At 35.3% G+C, this 15,842-nt stretch overlaps 1 protein-coding gene across 2 annotated transcripts in view; it reads left to right on the top strand.

The window, feature by feature from the left end:
- ZBTB34 (zinc finger and BTB domain containing 34) overlaps window positions 1–9,344 on the top strand; it is a 43,494-nt gene extending 34,150 nt beyond the window's left edge. For both annotated transcript variants that reach the window (XM_053696113.1, XM_053696112.1), the window contains exon 2: window positions 7,173–9,344. In XM_053696113.1, coding sequence (XP_053552088.1) covers window positions 7,194–8,684 — 1,491 coding nt within the window. In that variant the 5' untranslated portion in view covers window positions 7,173–7,193 and the 3' untranslated portion in view covers window positions 8,685–9,344. The remainder of the gene's footprint in view (window positions 1–7,172) is intronic.
- Window positions 9,345–15,842: the final 6,498 nt, after the last annotated feature.

Below are 15,842 nucleotides of genomic sequence, written 5' to 3'. Positions count from 1 at the left end.
CCGTGCTCTCAAATTGGCCAATTCTTTCACCCTAGACGCCACTTTGCAATTGGCTAGGTTAGCGGCGAAAAATTCTGGGTTTGCTATTGTGGCGCGCAGAGCACTTTGGTTGAAATCTTGGTCAGCGGATGCGTCTTCCTAGAACAAACTAGCTTATGTATTCCCGCCGTTTCCTCTCATCCCCAGGCTGGTAGCCAGGATCAATCAAGAGAGGGCGTCGGTGATCTTGATAGCTCCTGCGTGGCCACGCAGGACTTGGTATGCAGATCTGGTGAATATGTCATCGGCTCCACCATGGAAGCTACCTTTGAGACGAGACCTTCTTGTTCAAGGTCCGTTCGAACATCCGAATCTGATCTCACTCCAGCTGACTGCTTGGAGATTGAACGCTTGATCTTATCAAAACGAGGGTTCTCAGATTCTGTTATTGATACTCTTGTTCAGGCCAGAAAGCCTGTAACTAGAAAAATTTACCACAAAATATGGAAAAAATATATCTGTTGGTGTGAATCTAAAGGATTCCCTTGGGACAAGGTAAAGATTCCTAAGATTCTATCCTTTCTTCAAGAAGGATTGGAGAAAGGATTATCTGCAAGTTCCTTGAAGGGACAGATTTCTGCCTTGTCTGTGTTACTTCACAAAAAGCTGGCAGCTGTGCCAGATGTTCAAGCCTTTGTTCAGGCTCTGGTTAGAATCAAGCCTGTTTACAAACCTTTGACTCCTCCTTGGAGTCTCAACTTAGTTCTTTCAGTTCTTCAGGGGGTTCCGTTTGAACCCTTACATTCCGTTGATATTAAGTTATTATCTTGGAAAGTTTTGATTTTGGTTGCAATTTCTTCTGCTAGAAGAGTTTCAGAATTATCTGCTCTGCAGTGTTCTCCTCCTTATCTGGTGTTCCATGCAGATAAGGTGGTTTTACGTACTAAACCTGGTTTTCTTCCAAAAGTTGTTTCTAACAAAAACATTAACCAGGAGATAGTCGTACCTTCTTTGTGTCCGAAACCAGTTTCGAAGAAGGAACGTTTGTTGCACAATTTGGATGTTGTTCGCGCTCTAAAATTCTATTTAGATGCTACAAAGGATTTTAGACAAACATCTTCCTTGTTTGTTGTTTATTCTGGTAAAAGGAGAGGTCAAAAAGCAACTTCTACCTCTCTCTCTTTTTGGATTAAAAGCATCATCAGATTGGCTTATGTGACTGCCGGACGGCAGCCTCCTGAAAGAATCACAGCTCATTCCACTAGGGCTGTGGCTTCCACATGGGCCTTCAAGAACGAGGCTTCTGTTGATCAGATATGTAGGGCAGCGACTTGGTCTTCACTGCACACTTTTACCAAATTTTACAAGTTTGATACTTTTGCTTCTTCTGAGGCTATTTTTGGGAGAAAGGTTTTGCAAGCCGTGGTGCCTTCCATTTAGGTGACCTGATTTGCTCCCTCCCTTCATCCGTGTCCTAAAGCTTTGGTATTGGTTCCCACAAGTAAGGATGACGCCGTGGACCGGACACACCTATGTTGGAGAAAACAGAATTTATGTTTACCTGATAAATTACTTTCTCCAACGGTGTGTCCGGTCCACGGCCCGCCCTGGTTTTTTAATCAGGTCTGATAATTTATTTTCTTTAACTACAGTCACCACGGTATCATATGGTTTCTCCTATGCAAATATTCCTCCTTAACGTCGGTCGAATGACTGGGGTAGGCGGAGCCTAGGAGGGATCATGTGACCAGCTTTGCTGGGCTCTTTGCCATTTCCTGTTGGGGAAGAGAATATCCCACAAGTAAGGATGACGCCGTGGACCGGACACACCGTTGGAGAAAGTAATTTATCAGGTAAACATAAATTCTGTTATTTGCTAGGTTTACTGGCCCTTTAACTCTGGTTTTTAATGTCTGTTTAAATACTTCTAAAGAGGTTGAGCAACTCGCACTTGCATATAATCTTTACACCAACAAAATAGTAGATATTCTAATATCAGGATTTTTTTTCCAGGATCTATTTCATATTCCTAAGACAACAGTTTTGGTCTAGATAAGCCAGAAACAATTTCTTTATAAAAGGATAAGACAAGTACATAACATTTGCATTTTACTACAGCCGTTGGATTAGCAGACTCTGTTCTTTGCTAGGCATATTATGATATGCAACCGCTATAAAAGAAATGCAGTGAGAAATCTGAATTTAAATGTGACGGGAATAATCATGAATATCAATGGATTTTTATAAGAAAGACATGAAACAATCTGCTTTCTCCCTTCAGGCCCTATTGTGCCAAATTCTGTAGCAAATTTGGTTCCATTCTGCCCATGTCAGTAGATTTGCAGCTCCCAAAGGTCTTTATTCACTGCGGAAGACCAATATTTAAGGCATATGTTTGTGTTGCTTTTATTGAATGATTATGGTTTTTCATAAATCTGCTTGTGTACAATATTTTGAAATTAGTGTTTTTCAAATTCTGTTGTCTACAGCTTACTGGGCAATTACAAAATAAAAATTGTTCAGGGCACCATGGGAGGTGCAAATCCCACGTTCCAGAAGCGTAACACCTATTTTTCATGTTAAAGGGTTAGAACTCTTTGTGTACTTTTTATTTCTGTAACAATGCAATCAGAACGTTCAACTCATACACTTGTTCTTAGAAACGAAGCTTGCATAATTATACAATTTATATTCTCATTTTTGTATAACATGGCTCCTGAGACCGCCCCTAATAGAGGGCTGGATTTGCTGTTCTTACATAGAAATCTTTTAGCCAATCGTGCGACAGAGCCGATGCACGTATTTAAATTTTAATGAAGCAGTGTTCGCATGTGCATTCATTTTATTATGAGCATTTGGATGTTCAATGGAGAAGTAACGAACAGCACTCCATATTTGATTGCCCCCTTTAATGCACCCGGCGAGGGCTTGACGCGGCAGCTGACCGCGGGGGAAAGGAGGGAGCTATGCGCATGCGTTGTCTAAAGGGGTTGCTAATGCGCATGAGGGACGCCATTTCTGTTCTCCCTAGGTAGAACTCGGCAATTTGTCAACATAATTGGAATAGAAATGGGTTTGGCAGAATCGGTTATTAGCAAATTGCAGGTAAACTGTAAAGATTAACTGATGGATGTTATAAACGTGATATGTTTTAAAAAGTGCAAAGTTTTTGGGGGGGATTTACTATCTTAACATTCCTGTCCCTAAAACAAAATAATTAAAATATTACAGGTCTAAAGGTGCAGCCATGTTGTAACCTAAGTTACACTGCAGGTATCTGAAGGAGAGTTACTGCACATGTGCAAACGGGTCAGCACTGGAATGTAATGAGACAGATTTCAACATGGCAGCACCAATGTCTAGAGGGATTTGGGGAAGAACCTTCATTTTTTGCTTATAAAATATATAAATTACCTATGTAATTTAAAGGGACATTAATGACCTGCTAGAATGTTAAAATTACCTTAGGCTTGTTCCCTTTGACATCAAGTAGTCTCTTAAAGGCACACACTGTTTTTTTATATATATATATATATATATATATATATATATATATATATATATATATATATATATATATATATATATATATATATATATATATTGGCTGTAAACAAAACCTAGTAGTTTGATGTATTTGACAGCTTCTTTGAAACAAATTAAAATTCTCTGTAGAGTATGTTTGGTTTTTTCTGACATGCCACTTCAGAGGAACACTGGGTTAAACGGTTATCAACACTTTGTTTCATCATTAAAGGTACATGAAACCCTATATTGTTCTTTAATGATTTAAATAGAGCATACAATCTTTAAAAAAAACATACAATTTACTTTAATTTGCTTTATTCTCTTGTTGTCATTTGTTGAAAAGAATACCTAGATAGGCTCAGAAGCTACATAACGAATTAATTATAAAAATAAAATTATAGCGCTTTTTAAATAAATAAGCATTGGCTTTTTTAATTGCTTTTTTTCTTGCATTTGCTGGCCACCAGCCAATCACAGACTAGTATATGCATACACTATAAACTTGTGCACATTCTGGTGCCTCAGAAAGTGTGCACATAAAGACTTTGCACTGTTTGATCATTTGAAGTAAATTGAGAAGTTTCTTAAAACTGCATGCTCTTTCTGAATCATGAGTTTAATTTTGAAATTAGTATCCCTTTAAAACTAAAAATATAGCGACTGAGCAATCGTGCCCAGTAATCCCATCATGCAACATAAAATTGGTATTTAGATGGTTAAGCAGTGGTGCAGATATAAGATAGACACATGTATATGTACACAGTGTGATACAGTAATGAGATTTGATTATACCTACAGATATAAGATAAAGACACATGTATATGTACACAATGTGATACAGTAATGAGATCTGATTATACCTACAGATATAAGATACAGACACATGTATATGTACACAATGTGATACAGTAATGAGATCTGATTATACCTACAGATATAAGATAAAGACACATGTATATGTACACAATGTGATACAGTAATGAGATCTGATTATACCTACAGATATAAGATACAGACACATGTATATGTACACAGTGTGATACAGTAATGAGATCTGATTATACCTAGATATAAGATAAAGACACATATATATGTACACAATGTGATACAGTAATGAGATCTGATTATACCTACAGATATAAGATAAAGACACATGTATATGTACACAATGTGATACAGTAATAAGATCTGATTATACCTACAGATATAAGATACAGACACATGTATATGTACACAATGTGATAAAGTAATGAGATCTGATTTTACCTACAGATATAAGATAGACACATGTATATGTACACAGTGTGATACAGTAATGAGATTTGATTATACCTACAGATATAAGATAAAGACACATGTATATGTACACAATGTGATACAGTAATGAGATCTGATTATACCTACAGATATAAGATAAAGACACATGTATATGTACACAGTGTGATACAGTAATGAGATCTGATTATACCTACAGATATAAGATAAAGACACATGTATATGTACACAATGTGATAAAGTAATGAGATCTGATTATACCTACAGATATAAGATAAAGACACATGTATATGTACACAATGTGATACAGTAATGAGATCTGATTATACCTACAGATATAAGATAAAGACACATGTATATGTACACAATGTGATACAGTAATGAGATCTGATTATACCTACAGATATAAGATACAGACACATGTATATGTACACAATGTGATACAGTAATGAGATCTGATTATACCTACAGATATAAGATACAGACACATGTATATGTACACAATGTGATACAGTAATGAGATCTGATTATACCTACAGATATAAGATAGACACATGTATATGTACACAATGTGATACAGTAATGAGATCTGATTATACCTACAGATATAAGATAGACACATGTATATGTACACAATGTGATACAGTAATGAGATCTGATTATACCTACAGATATAAGATAAAGACACATGTATATGTACACAATGTGATAAAGTAATGAGATCTGATTATACCTACAAATATAAGATACAGACACATGTATATGTACACAATGTGATACAGTAATGAGATCTGATTATACCTACAGATATAAGATAAAGAAGCAGGTATATGTACACAATGTGATACAGTAATGAGATCTTATTACACCTACAGATATAAGATACAGACACATGTATATGTACACAATGTGATACAGTAATGAGATCTGATTATACCTACAGATATAAGATAAAGACACATGTATATGTACACAATGTGATACAGTAATGAGATCTGATTTATACCTACAGATATAAGATAAAGACATATGTATATATTGTGATGCCGTAATGAGATCTAATTATACCTACAAGCTCAACCCATTTTATTAGGTTGGGGCTTCAAAACCCATAATCGGTTAATTCATATACACAAATAATCCTTAAAAAGCAAATCTCATACATTTTATACTCTGCAGTTGGTAAAAAAAAAAAAAAGTAATTCGAAACACATTAAGGGAAAAACAATTTTATTGTATACTGTCCCTTTAAGCCATCCAAGGCACAAACACATGTATTTAATGTACATTGGCGCAACAAACGTTTTTAACTTAATAGTGGCTTACATTTTGCCGGGTTGGCTGTAAAATCAGCCAGGTGATGTGCCCATTAAATATGTACTGAGAACACTAAATATTTGGCTGACAGTTTCTACTTATTGGGCACAGCTTTTGAACATCAAATTATAATCTCACTAATCTGCTTATTAACATTCTAAATTCTTTTTTTTTTTTTTTTGTCTGTAGCTTTTGTTGATTATACCCTGATTACACATGCCACACCTTAAAGGGATACTCAAATCAAAATTAAACTTTCATTATTCAGATAGTGCAGGCAATGTTAAATAACAATTACATTTACTTCCATTCACAAAATATTTACAGTAGTTTTATATTTACACTGAGTCACCAGCTCCTACTGAGCATGTGCAAAAATTCAAAGAATATAAGTAATCATTTGTGATTGGCTGATGGCTGTCACACGATACAGGGGGTAGCGGAAATAGACATAGCAGTGCTATTGAAATTGTATTTTTATAATTAATTTGTTGATTATGCAAATCTTCTGTATTTACTGATCCTTTAACAACGCATAATTGAAAATGAAACATTGCAATAAACATGTATTTGTTATTATTTGTGCTTCTTTTTGCTGTAAAATACATCTGAAAATTTTACTTGTTCCATTTTCTCCCAGGGAGGCTTGGGTTAATACTTTTTAGTTAATTTTTATATGCAAGGTTTTGTTTACCCCCCTCTTACCTTACATTCTCTGTACTCATTTGCTTTTTTTTAATGATGGATTATCAGTTTTGCATCAACAATCATGATAGGAAAAGTATTCTTTTCAGTAGCATTGAGCATACAAGGTAGTTTAGATATTATTTATTATTATTATTGTGTGTGTATGTATATCTCAGATAACGATTAAAAAGTATCAAATGTCTGAATAAGTTATTATTTTTTTTTTTTTTTTTACTAATTAAGCTGAATCAGTGCTAAACCACCTTAAAGAAATAGATCAAAATTGAAATATTGGAATGCCGGATTTAGGAATTTGTACGTGTTTTTGTATGTATTGTACAAAAGTGAAGGAAAGAACCTAAATATGTTCATTTTTTATTTTTCAGTTACCCGTTGAAACGGACAAGATGGAGAGCAGCAGCTTTATTCAGTTTGATGTGCCGGAGTACAGCAGTACAGTTTTAAGCCAACTCAATGAATTGCGTATGCAAGGGAAGCTGTGTGACATTATTGTGCATATTCAGGGTCAACCATTCAGAGCCCACAAAGCTGTTCTGGCTGCAAGCTCTCCTTATTTCCGAGATCATTCAGCACTAAATACCATGAGTGGCTTATCTATATCTGTTATAAAGAACCCCAACGTCTTTGAACAGTTGCTTTCCTTTTGCTACACTGGAAGGATGTCTGTACAGCTTAAGGATGTTGTTAGCTTCCTAACGGCAGCCAGCTTTCTTCAAATGCAATGCGTCATTGACAAATGCACGCAGATATTAGAGAGCATACACTCGAAAATTAGTGTAGTTGGTGTTGATTCTGTCCCGGGCAGTAGTGAGGACGTGCCAGGTAATCAAAACGGTGTTAAAGATGACAGCTACTTTGCCAATCCAGTAGAGATATCGCCTCCATATTGTGGGCAAGTACGACAATCGATTGTAGGCAACGACTTGAAGATTGAAACCCTACAAAACAAAGCTCTGCGTAATCGCTCACAAGAAGAAGGTCATTCTGACCGGGGAAGCAGTGGCAGCGCATCCGAACACGAGATACAAATAGAAGGCGATTCTGAACAAGGAGAATTGATCAGGGAAAGCCAAGCAGTTGAGAGAAAAGTTAAAACAGAGAAATCTGACAGACCCAGTTGCTCTGATAGCTCTTCTGTGGGTGATGACGGTTACCACACAGAACTAGTGGACGGCGAGCAGGTGGTGGCAGTGAACGTAGGTCCTTATGGGTCTGTACTTCAGCATGCATATTCATATTCACAAGCGTCTTCCCAAAACACTGGCCTTTCTGAGTCCTTCGGAAGTGTGAGCAACTCAAGCCCCACTAGATCAATGCTCAGTTGTTATCGAGGAGGCCGTGTACGTCAGAAGAGAGTTTCACATTTAACTGGGGAGGTACAAAATGTGATACAAGGCAGCGAAAATGAAAATGTGGTGAGCACACCAAGTTTTGAAAGTAGTCCACGAGAGAGGTCCACCAGGGGCTACTGGCATCCGTACAACGAAAGACTTGTCTGTATATACTGCGGGAAGACTTTCAACCAGAAAGGAAGTCTTGACAGACATATGCGGCTGCACATGGGAATCACCCCTTTTGTGTGCAAGTTTTGCGGGAAGAAATACACACGCAAAGACCAGCTAGAATATCACATACGAGGTCACACAGATGATAAGCCTTTTAGATGCGAGGTCTGTGGCAAGTGCTTTCCTTTCCAAGGAACTTTAAATCAGCATTTAAGAAAAAACCATCCTGGTGTGGCAGAAGCAAGGAGCAGAATAGATTCCCCAGAAAGAACGGAAAGCTATACGGAACAAAAAGATAAAGATACTTCTGCATCTGAGGCAAATTTGGACACTAGCATTGAAATCCACACAGTGTCTACTAGCCCCGAATAGCATCCCATGCACTGGGCATACTGTATAAAGCACATTTATCACATTAATCAATGCATATTTTTTATGATTTGCTTCCCCCCCCCCCCCCCATATCTCTTCAGTACAGAAAATTTTCTTTCTTTTTTTTTTTCTTTTTTTTGCAAATGCATTTTGGTAGTATGAGAACTTTCTAAAATAAGTAGGTGACACTAAGTTTATTTTGTGTTTGACTTATTTTATTTTTATTTTGCCCTTGGCTTTTCTAAGGAGACCAGGGTACTATTGAACTCCTGAGAAAGTGTAATATTTAAAAGGGCAAAAAAGGTTGTGTTTTTATTTAAAGGAGAGCCTATAAAATACATACGTTTTTACAGTCAACTGTTCTGCCAAGTTTATGAAAAAGGGAAAATGTGGCCTTTATTCATTGAAACAATATATATATTTATTACACAATTTAGTACAGTGTTTCTTTGCCCTTGCATACCTCTGTATGCCATAGTTTTTCTATTTTCCCTGTGTTTGAGAGGCGTAAAGCTATAGAGCATATACATTTTAAAAATTGGAATTGGGAGTTAATCTACATCTGTTTCTGATATCCAACTGTTGTTGCAAAATGTCTTATTTTTATATATATATTAATTGCTAGTCGGGACATGCAACTAAACTGTGAATGCACAAGAATGTTTCTTTCTCTTTCTTTCTTCCAACAGTTTTATTAGCTCCTAAAATGTAAGATAAATACTCTAACATATTCCCTGAAAAATGTGTGAGCAGGACAAAATGTTTGTTTTTAAATCTATTTAGGACCTTTTTAAGTCACAATTTTTTATTAAACTTTGTTGCACATGAGATTTTAATTTTATATATATATATATATATATATATATATATATATATATATATATATATATATATATATACATATATACTACATACATACACACACATGCATATATACATTTTATATAGTCTGGCTGGAGTTGTGCATTTTACTCTCAGAACCTTTTTTGGTTTTTTTTTCCACATGCAAAAATGTTTTAATATCTTAGTTCTTTCATGTGCTTGATTGATCTGAGTTTAATGTCCCTTTAAAAGTGACAGCCGCCAACATTTTTCAGACTTAAATGTTACTGAACCCAACAGTTTTTGCTTATTTGAAGTTATTTTTTAGATTTGCAGGTTTCCAATTAAATGTTTGTGAGCGCGCTCCCTGGGATTTTTCTTTTAACCTTTATTTGGCACCAGTTTGCGTAATGCATGTAACTTACTTTCCTATCAGCACCCATATAAGTCAATAGGTGAGCACCAAGCGTTGCACGTGTGGTACCAATATCGGGAATTAAAAAAACAAAAGCAATTGCTCTTTAAATGCTGCACTATACAAGCAGCTGTATTGGATATGCACCAGCATTTTACTGATGGTAAAGATTTTTTACACTACAATTCGCTTCTGGCAATTAAAAACTTAAAGCATAGAAATATTTTAGAAATCTAAAAATCCTTTCAGATATTAAAAAAAAAAAAATAATTTTTATTTTGGTGCCACAAACAAACTGTGGGTTCGAAATTATTGCCCCTTTTCCTGGTACATTAAGGCTTTTTTCCTTCTTGTTTTCTTTAGTAATAGAAAGTAAGTTGTCACCTACATACATAGCCCTGAACGTGCACATGCATGCCAGGAGTGAGATTATTCCTGCTTGGCGACTGGTGACGCAGGTACGTCATTTTGTTGCTCATTGTTTAGGATTTTCTGAAATCCTGGCATGCCAAAGGTTAAATGCCTGTTGTGCACTTATTATGGAATTATTATATAGTTACACCTTTGAATCACAAACTATCTTATCCATTGATATCACATTGTCCCTCGCATACTTATTGCTTGCGTATTTGGCATTCTGTAATAAATCAACTACATTTTGTCTTAAACATGAAAACTCTCCATTCTCTTTGAATCTAGGCACCTGAGTGCAAATGTCAATATTAAACGTGCAATTTTAAGCGGCTTTCCAATTCTGTTATCAAATTTGCTTTGTTCTTTTGATATACTTCGTTGAAAAGCATACATAGGTAGGCTCAGGAGCAGCAATGCATGATACTGGGTGCTAGATGCTGATTGGTGGCTGCACATTTACCTAGTCGTTGGCTCACCTAATGTGTTCAACTAGCTCCCAGTAGTTAATTGCTGCTGCTTCAACAATGGATACATAAGCAAGTTTGATAATAGAAGCAATTTGGTAAGTTGTTTAATATTGTATGTTCTAACAGAGTCATGAAAGGAAAATGTTTCATGTCCGTTTTTAAAGCTAAGAACGTTGGGAAATACATTTTTGTTAGCGTATTTATTAACCACATACTTTTAACAGTTAACTGCCTGTATCACACTGTATGGAGTTAAAAACCAGAGTGTAACTTTAACATTATATTTTTATGTAGCTTATATACATTAGGTGAGGTGGGCATACTTCAGTATCTGTCTAGCTTTTCAAAAAGCTGTGAAGCTTCTACAGATATTCTAGCTGCAAATAATAAAATCATTTTTTCTCCGGGATTGTCCGTCCTCTGATCAGATTGATGTTTTTAACTTTTATAGATTTTCCTAAAGCGGTCTATCTCTTCTCTCTAATCAGATGCCATAAGTGTACAAATATATAGTTGAAAATGTTTTGGATTGTCAGTTAAGAGATAGTGAATGGAATTGTGGTGCTGTTATTTTATCATATATATTTTTTTTTATATTCGTATTTAACCATTTTATTCTTTTTGCATAACTTACGCTAATACGTACTGTACAGTAATGCCATGTTAGCCCATTTATGGCAGTTTATTCACACTGCGTAATGGATTATGTTCTAGCACTGTAAGAGAGACATTATACTGTACTACCAATACCTCCAAATGTGTTTGCCTACAGTACATTTTATTTATTTATTTCCAAGTCTCTATACAGCACTTGGGGAGAAAAATGCCTCATTTTACACAATAGGATAATATTGCAAATAATTGATTTGTCTTTTCATATCACTATCAAAGCAAGTCTTTGATCTGGAAATCCTTTCTAAATATGCTAAAGGTTTTTTTCTATATTAGTTGAAATTTACCCCCCCATAGATAAAACTGGGAACCAAATGTGCAACTTAATGAATATGTAACTTTTTTTTTTTTTTCTTGTGGTGCTATTTTAGTATATCAGTTGGGTCCGTGTATTTTACAAATGTGAAACCTACTGATATCTGTATTTTTATTATATAGAGACCTCAGATACATTTGTTTAGATAATGCTACTGTATAACAATTGTCACCACTAGAGATCTAATATAAAAGAGCAGAATATAATTTTAATTATCATGCATAAGTATTTGCATGTTTTTCGCCTGCCATATGCTTGGCAAAATTATATATATATATATTATTTTGAACTTGGTTGGCTTACCAAAGCATGCAAGGGTTTAGGATTTCAAATTAAGATGTAAAAAGTTATACCAGAAATGGTTTATACCCCTCTAGAATCTAATGCTTAAGCCAGGGGTCGACAAATCTGTTTAAAATGTAGTAAATCATTAAAAATATTTAGGAGCCAGACATACATTTAGGAGTGGTATTTGTATATAGATATATGGACAATAACACAAAAGGTTAGGAGCCAGAGGTAAAATTCTAGGCGCCAGTGGCTCCCTGGCTCCTGGGTTTGTTGAGCCCCGACTTAAGCCATTAGTGCTGTAAACGCAAAAGATTTGAATCTACACTGTATTCAAAGTGCAATGTTCTCCAAAGTAAATTTGCCAGCCGGTTGGCATTATAAAGTACCTGGTTGGGGCAGTGTAATACTTTCTAATATAATATCCAACTATTCAAAGCACAAATGACTTGCATACTTTAACATACATTGTTTATTGATAATTTGTGCAATAAACATTTAGCTTAATATTGACCAAACTTTTTGCCAGGTGGTCAGTAAAACCAGCCGGGTGGTGCACCCATTATAAAGATCCTCAGGAGAACACTAGTGTATGCCAGACTTGTCCAACCGATGCCAGATGCCCTCTAAACCGGATATCTGTATAACCTTTAGCCAGTCAAGCACAACTTGGTCTTAAAACCGCAATATTCCTCTTCAGGTATCAGTTGTGCAGTGGGTCAGGAGAATGATGTGCCAGAAGTAAATTCGGGTCGGAGAAGAGATGTAATAGTGAGAGAGGATATGTTTGTAGTTTTGTGCGCCATATTCCATAGCGCTATACAGGGGGTGCGATAAATGCAGACAAGGCAGCCTGAGAAACAGAAGATTACAGGCCCTGCTCTATAGAGCTTGTATAATCTCTACTGTATGTGTGTATGTATATATATATATATATATATATATATATATATGATATGGCATGTTATCCGGCAGATATAGACACTAGCGCTTGACTAATCTACCTACATGCACAGCATCAAATATTAAAGAATAATTCCTGGTCTCTGTTAAAGTGCGCTTTAGTTATGTGTTTGATACATTTTATTTTTACTGATTTGAGTGTTCTAAATAATTTCATTAATTATATCTCTGTAGTCACAGCCTCATTACAAGAGTGAGTTTATTTGAATTGGTTGGACACCTCTGGTATATGCGTCTTGTACGTCATTTCAGAAAGCATTTTATACCGTGATCATTTTAAAAACAACAAAAATGCTAACTGCAAATTGTGTGCTTTGTCACTTGAAATGGGACACTGTACTCATATTTTTCTTTGTTCCAAAAGGGCATTGCTGTCTGAGGTAATCAGTACAGCAGTATCATATGTGCACAAACATATATTTGCTGCTTGTTTCAGTTGAAAGTTTTTAGTTTAAATGTTTTAGTTAATATTGTAATGTGTACTTCTGTTTTATATGCAAGGAACTTTGAGTACAGTGTTCTTTTTGGATGTTTACAGTTTAAACAATATACCAGCCTAGGTACAGAGGCAATAACTGTACCATGTTCCATTAGATAAGTACGTTATCTATATAGGATTGCAGATATAATCTTCAGTTTAACGTAAGCTTTTTGGTAACCAGTTCTCTTTGAGCATATATATATATATTCATTTAGACAAATGTGAACAGTGAATTTTTTTCCTTCTATAATGAGACTGTGAAAAAAATATACCTTTGCTATAGTTTGTAGATTAATAATGTTTCTTTTTTTTTTTTATTCTGTATATACTTTTAAAACATGGTTTTGTAAATACCAGATTGCAGTTATACCAACTGCAGTTCCCAGAATCCCCCTGGATTGCGGGCAATAAGATGGTGGAAGATATATTGCTTGATCATGGTTTTTGTATACTACCATATTTCGAATCAGACTTTCATATATAACTAGAGAAAAGCCAGTTTGTTATGTAATGGACGTTTAAACACACACCTGCAATTTTGCTCAAGCCAAATTCATAGCCTGGTCCTTTGCATATATTTTATTTGACTGGGTGGCAATTTTTAAAACGGACTAGAATTTTATTAAGGGCTGGGGGTGAACAAAAAAAAAAGCTTTACTTAAATATTTAATTCAAAAACTTTTATGTATTGACTGTGATATAGTTTTTTTTTTTTATTTCCAATCTGAAATAGTTCTGTCATCACCTCTACTGAAAGGGACTCAAATATGCAACCCCTAATCTATTTTATACGGGAACTTCACCCTAGAATGGTGCTTTTTTTGACTGGTCAGGATTATTTATTAAATTTTATATATGAAAGTATTTGGAAATTTTACTTGTGTAAATTCTTTATATTGCTTCAGTTAATAAACCATAGATTTCACAATACTCAGCGACCAAACGGATGTTTGGTAAAGTCATTTGAGATGTTCAATATTCACAGAGCTGCATACGTTTTTAATAAGTTTACCTTAATTTGCTGTTGGGTGAATTTCATTGAATGGCTGAGCATCGCGCATTAAAAGACCACAGTTATGCCTTCAAGATGGGATGAGCGCAGCATTTATATATAGTAAAGATTCCATTCCAGATGGTTTAGAGGTAGGCGTTTGTATTTCTTACTCCAGCCCTATTGTGCATAAGGTCAGACCCATTTATTTTTTGGCTGAGCCCTCCAGATTCTGGACGGCTCTAACCAACACACACATTTTCTCATTTGAGTTGAGCTATAGTTTTTTTTGTGCTCAATGGGTTGGGCTGCTACCTGTGCTGACCATCAATAAAATAATGGAATCCTGTGCTTCTAAATACTGTTTGCCGTTAGTATTGAGATATAGTATATTATTTTTATAAGCTCTGCCTTTTTGGCATGGCTGTGTCATTTTAGATCTTGCTTCTACAGCTACAATAATATCTGATGTAAGTAATTGCATTACTGAACCAACATGAGCTTAGCAATGCACCTTTTTAAAACGTGTCTTGTTTACAGCCTTAGCATAAAGATATAACTGCTGAAATATAAAAAGCGTAGGTCCGTTGCAGGATATGCTGTGCGTTTGTCAGGGTATTCAACGCCTCTAAATATATAGTTTACAGTCCGCTTATTTATATTTAATAGTTGTGATGCTAAGTGTGCATTGTGATAGCATCTATAGATGACCATACATCTTATGTCCAGACGATATGCTGGCAAGCCACAGCTTCATTTTTAATACGGACTCCTAACTTTTTAAACTTAAAGGGACATTACTGGCAAAATTGAAATACACATAGATGCATTTCAATTTTGAATAGAATAATTTTTTTAATAGACATATATTGGCAAAAATGCTTCTAATAAAAGCTATAGCTGCTTCAAATGTGTATTAAAGTATGCACCGTGCACCAGCATTTTAAACACAGCTCTTGCTTAGAGAGCCTAAGGTACACTTGTACCATCTGTAATGACTCAATTTAATTGCTAACTTGATACAAGCCCCACTGGCACTCTGAGCAGCTGCAGTTATTAAAATACTGGTGCACTGAGAATATCGAACTATGCAGAGAAAAATTTTAACACTAAAACAGTGATGACTTTTTTACTGGAAGCGTTTTTGCCAATACATGTATTTTTGAAATATGTTTCTGTTCAAAGATGTAATTCATCTATGTGCAGTTAAATTTTGACCGGAATGTCCCTTTAATTTTTTCTTTCTTTCATGATTCAGGTAGAGCAGCAACTTTCTAATTTACTCCTATTAATTTTTCTTCGTTCTCTTGCTATCTTTATTTGAAAAAG

This window comes from Bombina bombina, chromosome 12, assembly GCF_027579735.1.
Source record: "Bombina bombina isolate aBomBom1 chromosome 12, aBomBom1.pri, whole genome shotgun sequence".
In the NCBI taxonomy this organism is placed as follows: Eukaryota; Metazoa; Chordata; class Amphibia; order Anura; family Bombinatoridae; genus Bombina; species Bombina bombina.
This window is presented reverse-complemented; position numbering and strand designations above follow the sequence as displayed.